At 37.1% G+C, this 15,301-nt stretch overlaps 1 protein-coding gene across 10 annotated transcripts in view; it reads right to left on the reverse strand.

The window, feature by feature from the left end:
• The window catches only part of KIAA0825 (KIAA0825 ortholog), a 404,341-nt gene that overhangs the window by 136,929 nt on the left and 252,111 nt on the right, over positions 1-15,301 (reverse strand). The window contains exon 21 of one of the 10 annotated variants that reach the window (XM_081498694.1): positions 2,477-2,721. The exons of the other annotated variants lie outside the window; for them this stretch is intronic. Coding sequence (XP_081354820.1) covers positions 2,709-2,721 — 13 coding nt within the window. The 3' untranslated portion in view covers positions 2,477-2,708. Of the gene's footprint in view, positions 1-2,476; positions 2,722-15,301 lie in introns of those variants that run through there. 10 annotated transcript variants of the gene reach the window in all.

Raw genomic sequence — 15,301 nt, forward strand, 5'->3', positions numbered from 1 at the left:
TTAAAATAATTATACTTGAGCATTAACCAGTTTAAAAGTAAAAATCCCCTTAGAACTGAAAATACCCCACCCGCCCTTTGCTATCATATTCCAAGTTTATAATTCTGTTATCATTAAGACCACGAATTCAATAAAAATAAAATGTATTTGTTATTCTGAGATTAGTAATCTAATTTCCTTTTTTCACAAAATCCGAGCCCTCACGCAGCAAAGAAAAACTGACTAAATTACCTGCTTACACCTTGTAACATCAATAAGTTTTTAAAAGCTACCTTAAAATAAAGGCTACCTTTAAATAATAAGCCCTGACTTTTTACTTCTCCCCAATACAAATTCCAATTTAAATTTGTGGAACCAGAAAATACCACAGGTAGTGTTGTTCTAACATTAAAATACTAATTTCAACAACAAAAAAGTAAAATTATTTTTTCGGACTTCAAATCATTAAAATGTCGTCTCTACTCATTTTTTGCGATAAAATGACCAATCTTTCCTGATTTCACGTACATAAGCCAAAATTCTTACAGTTAACTTGTAAGACAAATCTCTCTCTTTTTCTGTTACACACACACACACACCACCTTTCTTTAGGGCTATAATAAAAAAAAATCTCATTGCCCACTAGTGAAATGGCCTATCGTATGACTATGATACAATCAGAATTGCAGTGTTTCCCAGCCAGCACAATGTGGGACTGACATATGACATTTATAAAATGTCAGAACCCTTCCCCCAAGTTTTACTGCCTATTCCCCAGTAGGGTTTTGCGATGTAAAATGAACTAAAGGCAACTGTGTGCTCATTAGCTGTGCCACTTCTGATACATTACGTCGATTGACAATGAACCACTGTGATATCAAAGTGCAGGTGTAAAAAATAATAAGGCAACTGCTTGTGCAACAAAATCTCACTAACTGAGAAGGTGTAATAAATATGCAAGGAGGCCGTTTTTTATTCATCGAAAATGTGGCATGGTACATCAAACATAAAACCCACGATAGGCTTTTGACATGCCAAACTCAATTAAAAGTTGTTTTTATGACAATCAACAGAGAAACTCAGTGACTTATTTGTGAATGTAAAAGGTGATTACACAAGTACCAATAGCAGAATCCAGAGATAATAAGAGATTCAGATAGTGTCAGAAGCAGAGCTAATGTCTAACTCTGCAAAAACTAATTTTAATAAGCGAAAGAGAACTTATTATAATGGAAATTATTTTAGTACACTTAAAACTTTAGCTACCTCATGTCTATTGGAAGAATATACACATTATTACCTCTCTATGAACCATGCCTCAGTGCTCCAATGGCTCCATGATCTTAATGCTTAAAAAATTCCTCAAGTGGAAAACTTAAAATAATTAATAAAGCAAAATAGTGGTAACAATTTTAATAATGTATTTGTATATATGTGACCACATGACTGGTTTTATTTAAAGATAAAAAGGAGAAAGGGGGAGTCTAATTGTGATTTTATTTCCTAGAAAATTAACTATATTGCTAATTCCCAAAATTAAGAATGTATTTACATTTTATTGTCTTTGAGAGCCAGCCAGACCAATTACAATGGTACATCATGTACCATTACAACTGTAAAATCCTGAACTGGGAAGATGATAAATACACCGGAAAAGAGTTGTAGTTTTGGTGTGCCCTCATAAGTTAAGAACTGACAAAATGATTTTATGTTATGGACTGTCTGGGAAACTCCAGAATCATACTAAAAAGTTATGGAAATGTATCCATTTTTTCACATGAGAAAAAATGTCCCACTAGAACTTTTGGTGAGTATGAAATATTTTACTTTCATAAGATGCTAGGAATCCTGACCATATTGGTAGGTTTACTATTTATGTATGTTTGCTTTTTATTATCGGAGTATCATTGCTTTACAGTGTTGTGTTAGCTTCTGCTGTACAACAAAGTGAACCAGCTATATGCTTACCTATTCGCCCTCCTTCTTAAGCCTCCCTCCCACATTCCCACCAAGGTTTACTACTAAATTCCATCACTGTACCCTCCAAGCCTTCACTTAAACTTGGTAATACAGTGACTTAGATAATCTCTTCTCCGAAATCTTTAATGGATTGTTTTGAAAAAACATGGAGTTATTAAAGAGAAGTTATCAAGATGCTTTTAATAACACTGATATCAATTTTCAAGTATGAATGCTGTGGTAGCCATCGTCTTTTGCATAATTTGTTCGGGCGGTGAATTGCTTTAATGATAAACGAAGAAAGAACAATAGAAGGGGCTTCCCAAGTGGCCCTAGTGGTAAAGAATCGGCTTGCCAAAGCAGATGTAAGAGATGCTGGTTTGATCCATGGGTCAGGAAGGTCCCCTGGAGGAGGGCATGGCAACCCACTCTAGTATTCTTGCCTGGAGAATCCCATGGACAGAGGAGCCTGGAGGGCTACAGTCCAGAGGGTCACAAAGAGTCAGACAGGACTGAAGTGATTTAGTACACACACATAATAGAAACAGCACATCATAGTCATGTATTTTAAACTTTAGCACACATCCAGATCATCTACAGAGCTGGTTACCAATGTAGCTGCCCAGGCTTTATCCCAGGCAATTGGATTAGGTGTCTAGTGGGTGAGACTTGGGTTTAGGTATCTGTCTTCATCTCAATAGGGGTTTCCCTGCTGGCTCAGCAGTAAGGAATCCACATGCAATGCAGGAGATGTGGGTTCAATCCCTGGGTCAGGAAGATCTCCTGGAGAAGGAAATGGCAACCACTCCAGTATTCTTGCCTGGATTCCCATGGACAGAGGAGCCTGGCAGCCTACAGTCCATGGGGTTACGTGAGTTAGACATGACTTAGCGCCTAAGCCACGACCACCATCCATCTAGGTGATTCCGACAAACACATACTTTCTATTGATTCCCTCAAGATATAGATTAAAATTTTATCTTCTAAAAAAAAAAAATTACTGTAAAGTTTTGGTTCATGATTACTTTAGACCAAAAAGAGAGACTGCCTTCCTCTGGATCCTCTGCCACTTGGCAGTTAACACACAATATATTATATTTTCATTATCTTAAAAAAATTTTTCCTGCCAAACATAGTAACACTGAAAGCAGGACTATTCCTCCTCTATCTTTTTAATTTCCTTCAGTGCTTTTCGGAAATCACACTTTCAGGAAATATTCATTGACTGGCACTGTGTCACCTCTTTAGTAAGATGGTAAAAAGCAAATTGCTGTTGGTAGACTAAGAGAGCTACAGGATCAAAGAGCACAAGTCTTTTTCACTGCAGATAAGCAAGGGTATAATCATATGGGGGTAGAGAGAATGGAGTTTTTCTATGCTAAATCTTTCAGCATCACTGATGCACAGAAAAATTCAGGTGTTATTCATGGGAAAATGAAATTAAATTCAACAAAGATTTATCGAATGTTTCTGCTAAGGGATAGATACTGTGATATCAGATATTGTTGGGGGTCGTCACTCCATGACCTCTAAGAACCCAATACAGTGCTTTATATCTATCCTACTCAGAATTTCTTTTCTATTCTAAAACTAACTTCAATTTGGATCTAAACACTTGTGGAAAAGAAAACACTTAGATGCAGCCTCTTCTCTCAAGGAGTTTTGAATCTAAATAATATTGATGTAAAAGGTCAAACAGCCTACCCAATGACTGGGCTGAAAGTAAAGGGAAGTTAGTAAAATTTCAGAAGCAAAAGAAATTTATTATGATAACTGAAGTATAACAGTACATGTACACATGTGTGCACACAGAGAAATGTCAACATAAACTTAAAGATCTGCAGATTTTCTATGTATGTAGCATAAAGTTCCCTGCTGGAAACAAAAAGTTTTGTGTTTTAAGCTGGGATTATTTATTTATTGTATTTGATCCTTCAATAAATATCAGAGTGAGTACCTGTATCCATTCATTCATTCAACAAATATGTGAGCACTGTCTTTGTGCAAAGAGTTTCCTTCCATTTAGCCTGAGATAGATTTAGGTACTCAAGCTTCAGAGACCTTTCAGCCAATGCTTTTTTTTTTTTGGTGGAATGAGACTGAATGAAAATCCTTTCCATTCAGCATCATCTCCAATCCCCAGAGAGAAGACTTTGCCATAGACCACGCCATGGAAATTGGAGTTAAAGGCAACACACTGCCAAAGATCCAACTGAAAGTGTGAAATGGGCTACATCCACTCTCAGTCAGATCCCAGGGCTCTCTTGATTCACTCTGCGCTGGTCATGCTCCTATATTACTTACAGTCCCTATTCTCTCGCCCACTGTACCTTAGGCTCCTGGTTGGTATAAATGACGACACTTTGCCTTGTATCATCTTCGGCAATTAGCACAGTGCTCTGTACCAAGGTAGCCAATAAATGCTAGTTAAGCTGATGACAAACTAAATTGAAAACATGGTGCTAAACGTGGCTGTAGTAGAGATATTAGTGTGGGATATCAGGACATAGATCTGCTCCCACAGAATTTACATTTCAGCTGAGGGGGGAAAAAAACACCACATTCTCAAGTGACTGCAGTACAAAGTATGAAGTGATAGGGTGTTAAGGGTCACAGAAGCGGTACAAAGGAGGTGCTAGGAGAGTCCAGAGGAGGGAGAGACCGCTTCCAGCTGTTCAGGGTCCAGTGCTCTGCTTAGGGCATTGAGGATTATTGGATAAAAGAGAGTGCATTGCTGCAACTGGATATAAAACTCACTAGTAGGATGAAACAGACACATGTTTTCTGGTTGTAAATAAAAACCCAAAGATGCATATATTAAATCCAAACTGAGTGGTACACTCTGCACTATCCTGCTTGTGAAAGAGAGATATAGATGGTATGAGAGTGGTTGGTAAAGGTTTTGTGGAGACACTCTGCTCTGAGCCTTTGACAGTGGACGGAATGACTAGATTATAAGCGGGGATTTGAGACATGGAATATAAGACTGGCAATGCCTCAGAAAGGAAGCTGAAAAAAAAGGAGAGGCTATGCAGTTGCCTCTCTTTATAAAAATCAATCATCTGGAGCCATAGCTCATCAATTCCCTCCAATGAGCCCTAAAGAAGGAGAGACAAGGATAGTGGATGAAGTCTCCTATGGTATAAACAGCAGATAGGGCTTGAGTAGCTCAAACAGTGGACACATATCCCTGGATATCTTCAGGCTTTGCCTAGGGAACGTCATGGTGTGCCCTCTGCCCCCTTGATCTTGCTACTCCATGTGAATCCGTTAAAGCCATTGTTCCATATTTTAACTCACTTCTGACCTCTGATCCCTGTGCCAGATAATTGACACATTATGTTAAACATTTGTGAAACTGGATATGACTCTTTTTAATGAGAGATTAAAAAGTGCTATAAAATAATTGTGAGAAAGAAAATTGGTTATAAATACGAAGGTAATATGCTTCAGGAAAATTCATCATGCTCCTATTCCATTGCAAGGAAAAACAGATAATTTCTTTTCTCTGTGAAAACTTCACACTTTGCTTGTTACAGCTCCCCGGGTGATGAACCCTTACATTTTCAGAATATTATTCCCACTGAAATGAAATCAAACACTTTTCCTCCATCTGTCTTTGGCTCCTAATTTGAATGGATTCAAGATTTAGGCAACATGTTTCTTCCCCAGTTTTATGTTTTCTTTCACTGAGATATTTTCAAAAAACAAGAGTTATTATTGAGTTTAATAATTTTGCTTTCATATCCAATCCTTGTTTCTAAGTAATTTTTAAAGCAATGACTTTTTTCATAGCAAAATCATGTTATTTTTATCTTGAATAGATAAAAAAACATGAAAGTCACATGGTGGGAAAAGAGCAGAACACCACGATAAATTACAAGAAAAAATACTACAGAAGTAATTTTTCTTATCAACAAGCCAGTAGTATTAACTAGGGTAAAGTTATCCCCAGAAATGATGTAGTTTAAAAAAGAAAAAGCTAACAAATTACTGAATAAGAAATGCATAGGAACTCTACTCTAGAATTATACCAATTCGGAAAGATTTTCAAAATCCATTATATGTAATATGTAATGAAAGCCTCTGGTTTCATTCTGAAAAGCTTCTTATCATTTGCTTATTTCATGATAAAAACAGGCCAACCATAAGATTTTTATAATGGGTGCCTTAAATGCACTTAATACGACTAACTATACATGGAAGATACATAACACCCATGTATTTATATCAAAATATCATGAAGACTGTGGTGCATATTAAAAGTATGCAGGGTCTACTTTTGTTTTGTAAAATTGTAGAAAATTTGTAAATAGCAAGGGTGACCTCCAGTGTGCAATAGGTTTATGCCATTGCATTTTTTCAGTAACAGAAACTGTGTGTTGGTCTACTCCAGTTCTCTAAGAGTGCTAAAGATAAGGAGAAAGGGAATTTTCTGTGTCAAAACGAGTTTGAAAGTTCAAAGCAATTGCTTTGTTTTTTTGAAGCTTACGATGCTGCTTGGAATCTGAAAACACACACAAAAAAGCATTAAGCACTGGAAAATAATCTGTGACTAATAAAAGTTAGAAAACTATTTTTCCTACATACAATCTGATTAGGCCTTATACTCACTAAAGCTTTGGAGAATAAGTTCAACTGACATTTTTTTAAATGTAACATACTGCCATGCAAATAGTGAAAGTACCTGACATAATCTCTACACATCGATACTGACACTTCCACCAAATAACAACCACCACCAAAAATCAAACTTAAAAAGCTTTTTAGAAAGTCATCAAGATCAAAAAAGCTTTTCACTGTAGATAAAATTTCTTTTTATGAAAAGCTAATGGCTTGCCACATTGTATAATATAATTTCTATTTGTCTCTAATCTCAACACAATAAAAACTATTCACATGAAGGGAAAAAGCCTGATGCTTTCCTTATAAGCCAATCCAGCGTCACTCACTTCATATTTTACACTGCAGATAATACCAATCATCCAAAACTATCAGGAAATTTTTTTTTCTTTGCCGACTTTATTTTCACTTCTTTACTTGGTAATCAACCTAAACTTTGGGGGAATGAGGTTCCCTTTCAAAGGACTTTATTAGGAAAACATCAAGTTCTGCCTTAGCTAACCAGACCACACAAAAGATCTAATTATATGGGTGCCACCAGAGCTCCTGCCTGTCACGGTCAGTGTCACTCACGTCTGTCACTCTTTCCATTAGGCATATCTACTTTCAAAGGTCTACACCATGGACGGTAAAAATTTGCTTCAGGCTGACTCTTGGCATAAAAGGTATAAGGCTGAGAATGAATTCCTTTTTATGAATATTCATAACAATCAGTGTGGATTTCTTAAATTCCTAGACAGAGAAAAGTATACATGACTACTTGTGACCTGGTTTGTGTACATAACTTGTACATTGCATGTGTGTGGATAAAATGCTTATTTACTCATAGAATATAATCAATGAATTATTTAAAATTCACATCGGTGATCATATTCACTCGTTTTAATAAACTATGAAATTCCCAAGTATGGCATAATCTCAGAAACGATAATTATTCCTTTGGACTTGTTATGATCTATCATGTCAAGAGTCTGTGTGCTACCTGCTAAGAAATGCCTGAGCAGGCCCTGACATGTTGCACCCTAATGGCTCCAAAGGACCCATTACCATCTATTGTGTCAATATTTTGCGTGCTAAAGAGGATCCACAGAAGAGTTCTAAACCAGGCCTCTGCATATCAGACAGTAATGATGACTCAATCTATTATGTCAATAATATGGTATGAAAAAGTCCTTCTCTTGAATGTAAACAATTACAGTCATAGGCATGTTTTGTCAATGATCTGCTTAGAATATGCTTTGAGTACTTGCAGAAGATAGCATTTTTCTGATTTCACTAGAGTAAGTTCTTTTTTTTGGTTCTAAAATTTTGTTTTCGAACATCATTTTAAATGTGGCAAATTAATGTCATAGAAACGTTTGGATCAAAAATTAAATTCACCCGAGCAAATTATTTGCACAGACTCAAGTCAAATTAAGAGTTCCTCAAAACATTTTAGGTAACTTTGTATATAAAGAAGATATCTTTTACTTTGTTTCTGGAAGGAAACAATTCAAAATTATCATTGCAGCTTAATTCACACCAATACATGTAGGTACCACAAGGGGCTCAGCATAGAAAATATGTAAGTACTCATTACATTCTATATATATTTTCTAGTCAAAGGAGGAAAATTAAGGCCAAATAGCAGAGTCTATGTTTATTTTTGAAGATATCATTATAAATGATGATTTTCCTTTCAGAACAAATTTGTTAAAATGTATTAGAATCCTACTTTGAGATATCAATCATGGAATGTTGATCATATCTTTAAATACTAGTAATTATAAAATTATGCTTAAAAATACAAAGGGCATCTGAAAAATAATATGTAAGCAAGAAAAATCATGATAAATTTCTATAGTCTAATATAACTTCTTTCAAAGCTACATTATAAAACTAGAGAGGAGAGAGTCACTTTTATGGCTTCATGTTAATAAATTTATTTCTCATCCTAGTTATTTGTTGAAAACCTTTACTGGCAAAATGCCAGCTATATTCTGTGTCAAGTTGATCAAGAATTAAAAAAAAATAGTATAAGATGCCTTACATTTAATATAGCGATACTAATAAAATCTCTTTTTTGGTAATTTTACACAAATGGATTAAATATCATAAAAAACGAATACAGTACTTTTTGTGAGTATTGATTTTTAAGAAATAGTTTCTCAGATGTGTCAGACATGTCTAGATTTTTGAGTAAGAGAGCATTTTTTTTTTTTTTTAATCTTGGCTCTGTTCTTATAAAGCAATGTTTTGGCAAAGTCGGCAAGTTTGTTAAATGAAGATCTTTTTTCCCCCCTTCTGGGTATCAGGAGACCATTTTAATTCACTCACCAGCTAAATTCTCAAAGGAACGAGTGTATATGGTAACATAGGAGCCAATATCCTAGCTATCAGTTTTCATACAGCCTGGCTGGACCTTTACATTACGGCTGCCCCACATTTATTGTTCTTTCATTGCATCTGTCAGCATTTCCTGACAGCGCATTATGGAGCACATGGCTACAAAGTCAGTATCAATCAGTCCACGATCATGCAGATATAAGTAGCAGACTATTGATAATGGGCCTTAAATCAGATCATCATGATTTAAGCATAAGATTCTTAAAAGGCAGCAATCTCACGGGAACTCCTACTTGCCTGAACCTGTTACAAACCCTACAAGCTAGTTTCTACTACCTACCACCTACAACTTCTCAGAAGGGGGCAAAAAAAGATCCATTAAACACACATCACCACAACCCATTTCACTGTGTAAATTGAAGCAGAAAAGCAAAGATGGCAATTAATACAACTTTCGTTCTCTTTTTAAAAAATGTGCAGAAGTCATAAGGAATATCTCCCTTCACACTAATGAAGCCAGCCCCCCAAGCCCCACATACACCTCACGTTGATAGCAGCAGTTTTGTTGTGCTTTGGAAATGTCTTACTTCAAAAGCATTTCAACTTGATATGGCCATTTAGCAAGAAAAGTGGGAGAATTCAGAGTTTAGAGGTATGCTACACCAAACTTAAGGCACCATGTTAAAGACAAAGGCATCTAATTTTTCCCAGACATAAATAATAAAACAAAACAGGAGTTGCATGCAAATTTGGTAACATAAAATTTAAGGTGATAAACAGAATGGAGGCTGGCTTCTTGTTTAGTATTCCTTAGTTATCACCATAATTGCTGCATGTCTGTCATCACTAGCAAAAGAAAAAAGTGTCTTTCTCAGCTGCTCCCCTGCTTGTTTTGTTCGCTGTATTCTTGTAAAGTGGGAGAAAATAAGTGTCATTTAATGAATAGTGCTATTCTTTGTCTGACAGCTTCATATCTGTTAGGTGTAGGAGGCCTCGTACTTTCTTTTTCTGATAATGTTTTTGACAGTGTGCTAAATTCCTCCCCCAAAAGGCCGGCGTGTATATTCTGCTAAAAGGGGCTTCATCTATCCTGAATGGGTGCCCTCTTTTAACCCCCTTCAGCTTCTGTTCTTACATTAATTGAGCTGATCAGATTGAGCATATGAATCTGTCTTTGATGTATTCGTATGTTTAGTTGACGTTGCTCGCTCTCTCATTGGCAGCGGACAGCTCTCAGACAAATAGGACTGTTGCCATGGCAACAGGCAATAGCTAGGGATCTCTTGAAAAATATTTTTATTTCAAAATTCAAACTGGAAAATTCTCACTGGATATGGTTCTCAGTTCTAAACGTGTCATATCTAATGATGAATGCAATTAGGAATCCCACCAGTGTTTTAAATAATAAATTAGCCTAATTTTCTAGGCCTGGCATGATGACATACAAATACTAAAAAGGCGTCTTCTTTTTTAAAATCCATGACAAAGGACTTATTAATGACTTTTGTTCTTAGGATTTCAAATTAAAACGCATGGTAGGCTAATGATAGCGCTTTCTATCTGCTAAAAACCAGAGGCGGAGAGGTAAATTTATTATTTTTTTTTTAAGAAAACATTTCAAGCTGCTCTGATATTTGGTTATTTCATTAAAAAAAAAAAAGCAGGTGTAGAAATCCTTCTATAAATCTTGAAAGCTATAGCAGTTGGTAAATCTCAGTGGACAAAAAATGCCCATAGCCATTTTTAATTACTGAGCATGAAGAAAACGGATGGATGGTAAACGTAAGTTTTACAGATCACTATCATCTTTGCAATGGTGGAATTTTCAAATTCTTACTATTTTACTTGAAATACAAGAGAAAATGGAAATAAATGGCTCAATATGTGATATAAATGGTAGTTATCTTTAAAACTTAATTTATTCACGATCATGCAATTCCAGTTACATTGCTTCCCCTCAATGTGGGGTTTGGAGAACAATGAAAACCACTGTACAGTTGGGCAGTTGCAATGATCTGACATCATGTGGAATCACTGTATATAGAGGGTTATTAAAAACCAACCAGATTTTTCTATTTGTTAAATTCATTGTTCAGTTCTTTGGTTTTTGTTTATCACTGTGTTTATATGTTAAGATGCAGAACTTAGCTTTTTGACTGTGATCGGCAATGGTGCTACTTTCTTCAAGTCAATATAAGAAAACCAAGCAAATCCATATAGGTTTTGGGTTTGTCCAGGGAAAATCAATCATACTCAAACTTTAGAAGGTCAGCATACAAAATAACCAACAATCAAATTAAATTAATTCCCAATAGTCATGAATGTCTATAGTACTCAAATCTCCCCATGTTAAATATGGCTTTACATCTATATATATATATAAAAGTTTACACTTAAAGCAAAATATAGAAAAAAAAGTTAAACCTAGAATGGTAACAGGTACTAATTTCTACTCTTTTATTATTATTTTCTCTGTAGTAATTTTGTTACTATGGTCTAAATAGGATATGGCTATTGCAAGTTTTATTTTAGATCATGCTACTAAATCACCTGAAATCTTACTTTTCTCCTCAAAAATTGAAGTGCAACATTTCCAAAAATATCCCCCCCCCCAAAAAAAAAAAAACTGTTAAGTGAAAAACTGCAGGGGGCTAACCAAGACATCTCAGTTTGTATTGGTAAGTGAACGTTTCTCCCCTTAACTCTGTTTCCGTCTGTTCATCTAAAAACCCACAGTGAAGACAGCAAGTCCAGATCAACTTGAGAGTTCCCCAGAAAGCTGTGACCTCCTGCAGCTCTCCTGGAAGGGGAGTGCCTACCTGGGCGGTCCAGGCACGTCCCTTGACCCACCTGGCTGTCCTGATGGTCACATATACAAACAGTCCGCTCTGATGAGGATATATTGTGTTTTTTCCTCAACAAGGCTTTAGATGTTTTTCTTCTGAGTTGGGGAAGTGTGACTTTTTTGCACTCTTTTCACAGTAGTTAGAAACAATATTTAAAATTTTCTTTTATTGCTTTTTTTTTAAATTACAAAGGTAATTCATACTTCTTAACACAAAAGCCAGAAAAATATATCGGAAGTACCCCTTCATCCCCAAAGCTGACCACCCTGCCTTAAAAGAACCACCCTGTTCAAGTCAACACTTGGTTACACATCCGTAAACACTCGGTTATATATCCGTTTGGATATGTAGCAAAAGCCATTTTGGAAGCGTCACATTTCATTTACCCTCCATGTTAGGGCCCATGATAATAAGTGATATGAGAAAGGGAAAAGAAAGCAGGGATGTTTTTTTGTTTCTTTGTCCTGTGCCGAAATTAAATAGTAAGACATGAGCAAGAACACTGTTTCACCTCTCGGTCATCAACAGCCACAGCCCTGGAGCAGGGTGGGGGTGGATTCTGGCCCTTCCTCTCTCGTCACCAATAGGAACCCTCTGAACGCCCGGAAGCCCCAATCCTCAGTGTCCCCCGGGTCGTGCCCAGTCTGGGAGCCGCTTCCTTGAGGCGACTGACGATCCAGAAGCGAGAGTACGCGCTCCTCCCTGGAGTCGAGTACCATGTTGCCATGTGGGCTTGTAAAAGGAGAGCCCTGCCTTTAAGTGTTTAAAACATTTTGCAAACACAAAGCATGATGATGCTAGTTGCTTCTCCCACTCAGCACTGCACAGACCTGCTCCAGACACTGAGTTCCTCATTGACTCTAGAGCTCAAGGCTTAAGTCAGCTCCGCAGGCGGCCATCAGGCCCCAAAGAACATGAAGCATGTTGTTCTGAAGCCCAGGCTGCATCCCTCAGCTCCAGGGATGTAACTTAAAGACAATTTACCTCAGGAAATATAAGGCAACTCAGGGCAGTGGAAAGAGACCTAGATTTGGAATCAGAATGACAGGGTCAGACATTTCTCACCAGCATTCAGACCTTCAGTGACCTTCCCGAGTCATAACGTCTTCATCTATATAACAGGGATCACAATATCCTAGGGTTGCTGTGCAGCAAAACTGAGATGACACATATAAATGTGTTCTAAAATGTGCTTTAAAATATATATATAGGTTGCACTTGAACCCTTTATCCTCTATATTTTAAAAATTAGAAGCAAGCATATTGACTTGGCCATGTAAGCTACATTTCTCCACAAAATCTTCAAATGTACACTTATCAGTCACGGATAACTAATTGTATAATGTATCACATTAAAATATAAACCTAATTTAACAAAATTACTTCTTTATTATTAAGTGGTTTGTTTTCATATAATATTTATAAAAATGTCTAATTCCTATATACTGTTTTTTTTTTCCTGCAACAAGAGTATGGCTTTGAATTCATTAATTCAGAAAGTAAGAGAAATTAGAGAGAAAATTAGCCAAAGGCAAACAATGATGATTCAGCAAATTATAATTAAATAAAACTACTTGAGAAATAAAGAATTTATTTTGATATAAAATTTCTAGCTTGCATATTTCAGAAAATTTAAATTAGATTCATCATTAGCAATCATGTCTGCTATAGATGATATATAAACATGTATACTATATCTATGCATATATAATAGGTATAAAATTAGGCAAGACGGCTATAAATACACAAACTAGTCTCTGAATTGTAGGTAGATTATATTCTGAAAGTTAATGAGTAAACGGCTTATTAACAACTTGGGTATATTTTCTTATACAAAGAACATTAACATAATGTTGTGGGCCCAGACTACCTCAGGAAAAATCCATTTGACCCATAATTTACCATAAGGATTAATAACCATACAGGGACAAAAGTTTTACGTGGAAAACATACACCTGCCCTTGCTGGTGCCCCGACGCTCCTTCAGTGATTATTGGAGAGTTGGAAAGGGTGGTACACAGGGCTGTGCTCTGAGAGTCCAGAGAGCAGATGACAATTTATTTACTTTTAGAGGAAAAAACCAAACTCAAAAGATCAGGAACAGGAATAAAGAATGATGGCAGAGATGGCATAGGCTATTTTCTGCTACATAATAACAGAATTATTAGCCAAAAATAACATTAAATGGAAGAACTAAGCATGCTGGGATTTGTGGGAAGTCAGAGGAGGTTAAGAAATTAGAACAGGACTGGGAGATGTGGGCACTGTGGCTGCTGTGGTAGGTGGGAAGAGAGGAGAGACTTAACGGGAATGTTTCCTTGTCTTCCTAACACTACACCTTCTTGTGTCCAGCAAGATTGTCCAGGGGTAGTCATAAGTGGATTCAAGAGCAAAATGAGAAGTACTAAGAGACACCCGGGGGTAAGGAGGGCACAGTTCCATAGATGGTAGTAGCCGAGTTGGTACTGAGGGAGAAAAAGGAAAGAAAGCAAGTCCAAGCGCGTTCACTGGAAAGGGGAGGGGTACCCAAAGCCACGCTGTCTGTGGACCTTGGTGAGAACTTGGTCACTGCCTCTCTCCCTGCCAGCCTCCCTGGCCTCTCAGGACAGCACATTCTCTTACTTTCCTTCTTGGTCTACTGACCATTTTTTCTCGGTGACCCAACTGCATCTTCCTCCTCCCAACTACTCTGATTGTTAGCCCTGGGTCCCAGATCTCAATCAAGATCCAAAAATATATATATATATATCCAAGTCAGTTCCATCCTGGCATATAAATACTATCTGAACAATGATCACTGCCACAACAACTCCACCTCCAATCTCTCCTTTGAGTTCCACATTCTTACGGGATATCTTTTACTTCTCCTAGGTGATCTCTTGAAGGCATCTCAAAAGTAATACATACAAAATATTTAAGAGAGCTCTTGACGCTCTCCCTAATTCAACCCTCACCCAGGTTTCCTTTTCTCAACGAATCACACTCTTATTCACTCAGTGGTTCAGGTCCACAGCCTGGGAGATATCCTTGACTTTGTTTCTCTCGCATCTCAGACTCGATCCATCAGCAGCCCTTCAGGTTCTGTTTTTCATATGATTCAACTCAGCATCTTCAAAATAGATGCCAAGTCCAGTTAGGTGAACCTAATTCCACCTGGAACTACTGTTGTGGCATTCTAATTTTTCTCTTCCACTCCTCTCACCCTTAGCGTCTATTCTTGGCATAGCAATGCTGTGAATGTGTAAGTCAGGTTACATCCCTTCAAGCTCAGGATCCTCCAAAAACTTATTATCACACGACATCAACACCTTTCTGGGTGATCTGGCCTCTGGTCACCTCTGCCTTCCCCTCCTTCCTCTCGCCCCTCGCTCATTCAGCTCCTGTCATAATGGGCGTCTTGCTCTTGCTGGATCATGCAAGACTTACTTCTTATTTCTGAACAGAAAGGCTGTCCCTCTGCCTGATGTGCTCTTCCCTAGAAGTTTGCACAGCCTGCTCCCTCACATCACACAAATACCATAGATTTTTCCCCAGTTTACCTATTTAAAAAGTCATCTCTCCCCCATACC

Source organism: Giraffa tippelskirchi, chromosome 6 (assembly GCF_054371585.1).
Source record: "Giraffa tippelskirchi isolate mGirTip1 chromosome 6, T2T-mGirTip1v1.2.pri, whole genome shotgun sequence".
In the NCBI taxonomy this organism is placed as follows: Eukaryota; Metazoa; Chordata; class Mammalia; order Artiodactyla; family Giraffidae; genus Giraffa; species Giraffa tippelskirchi.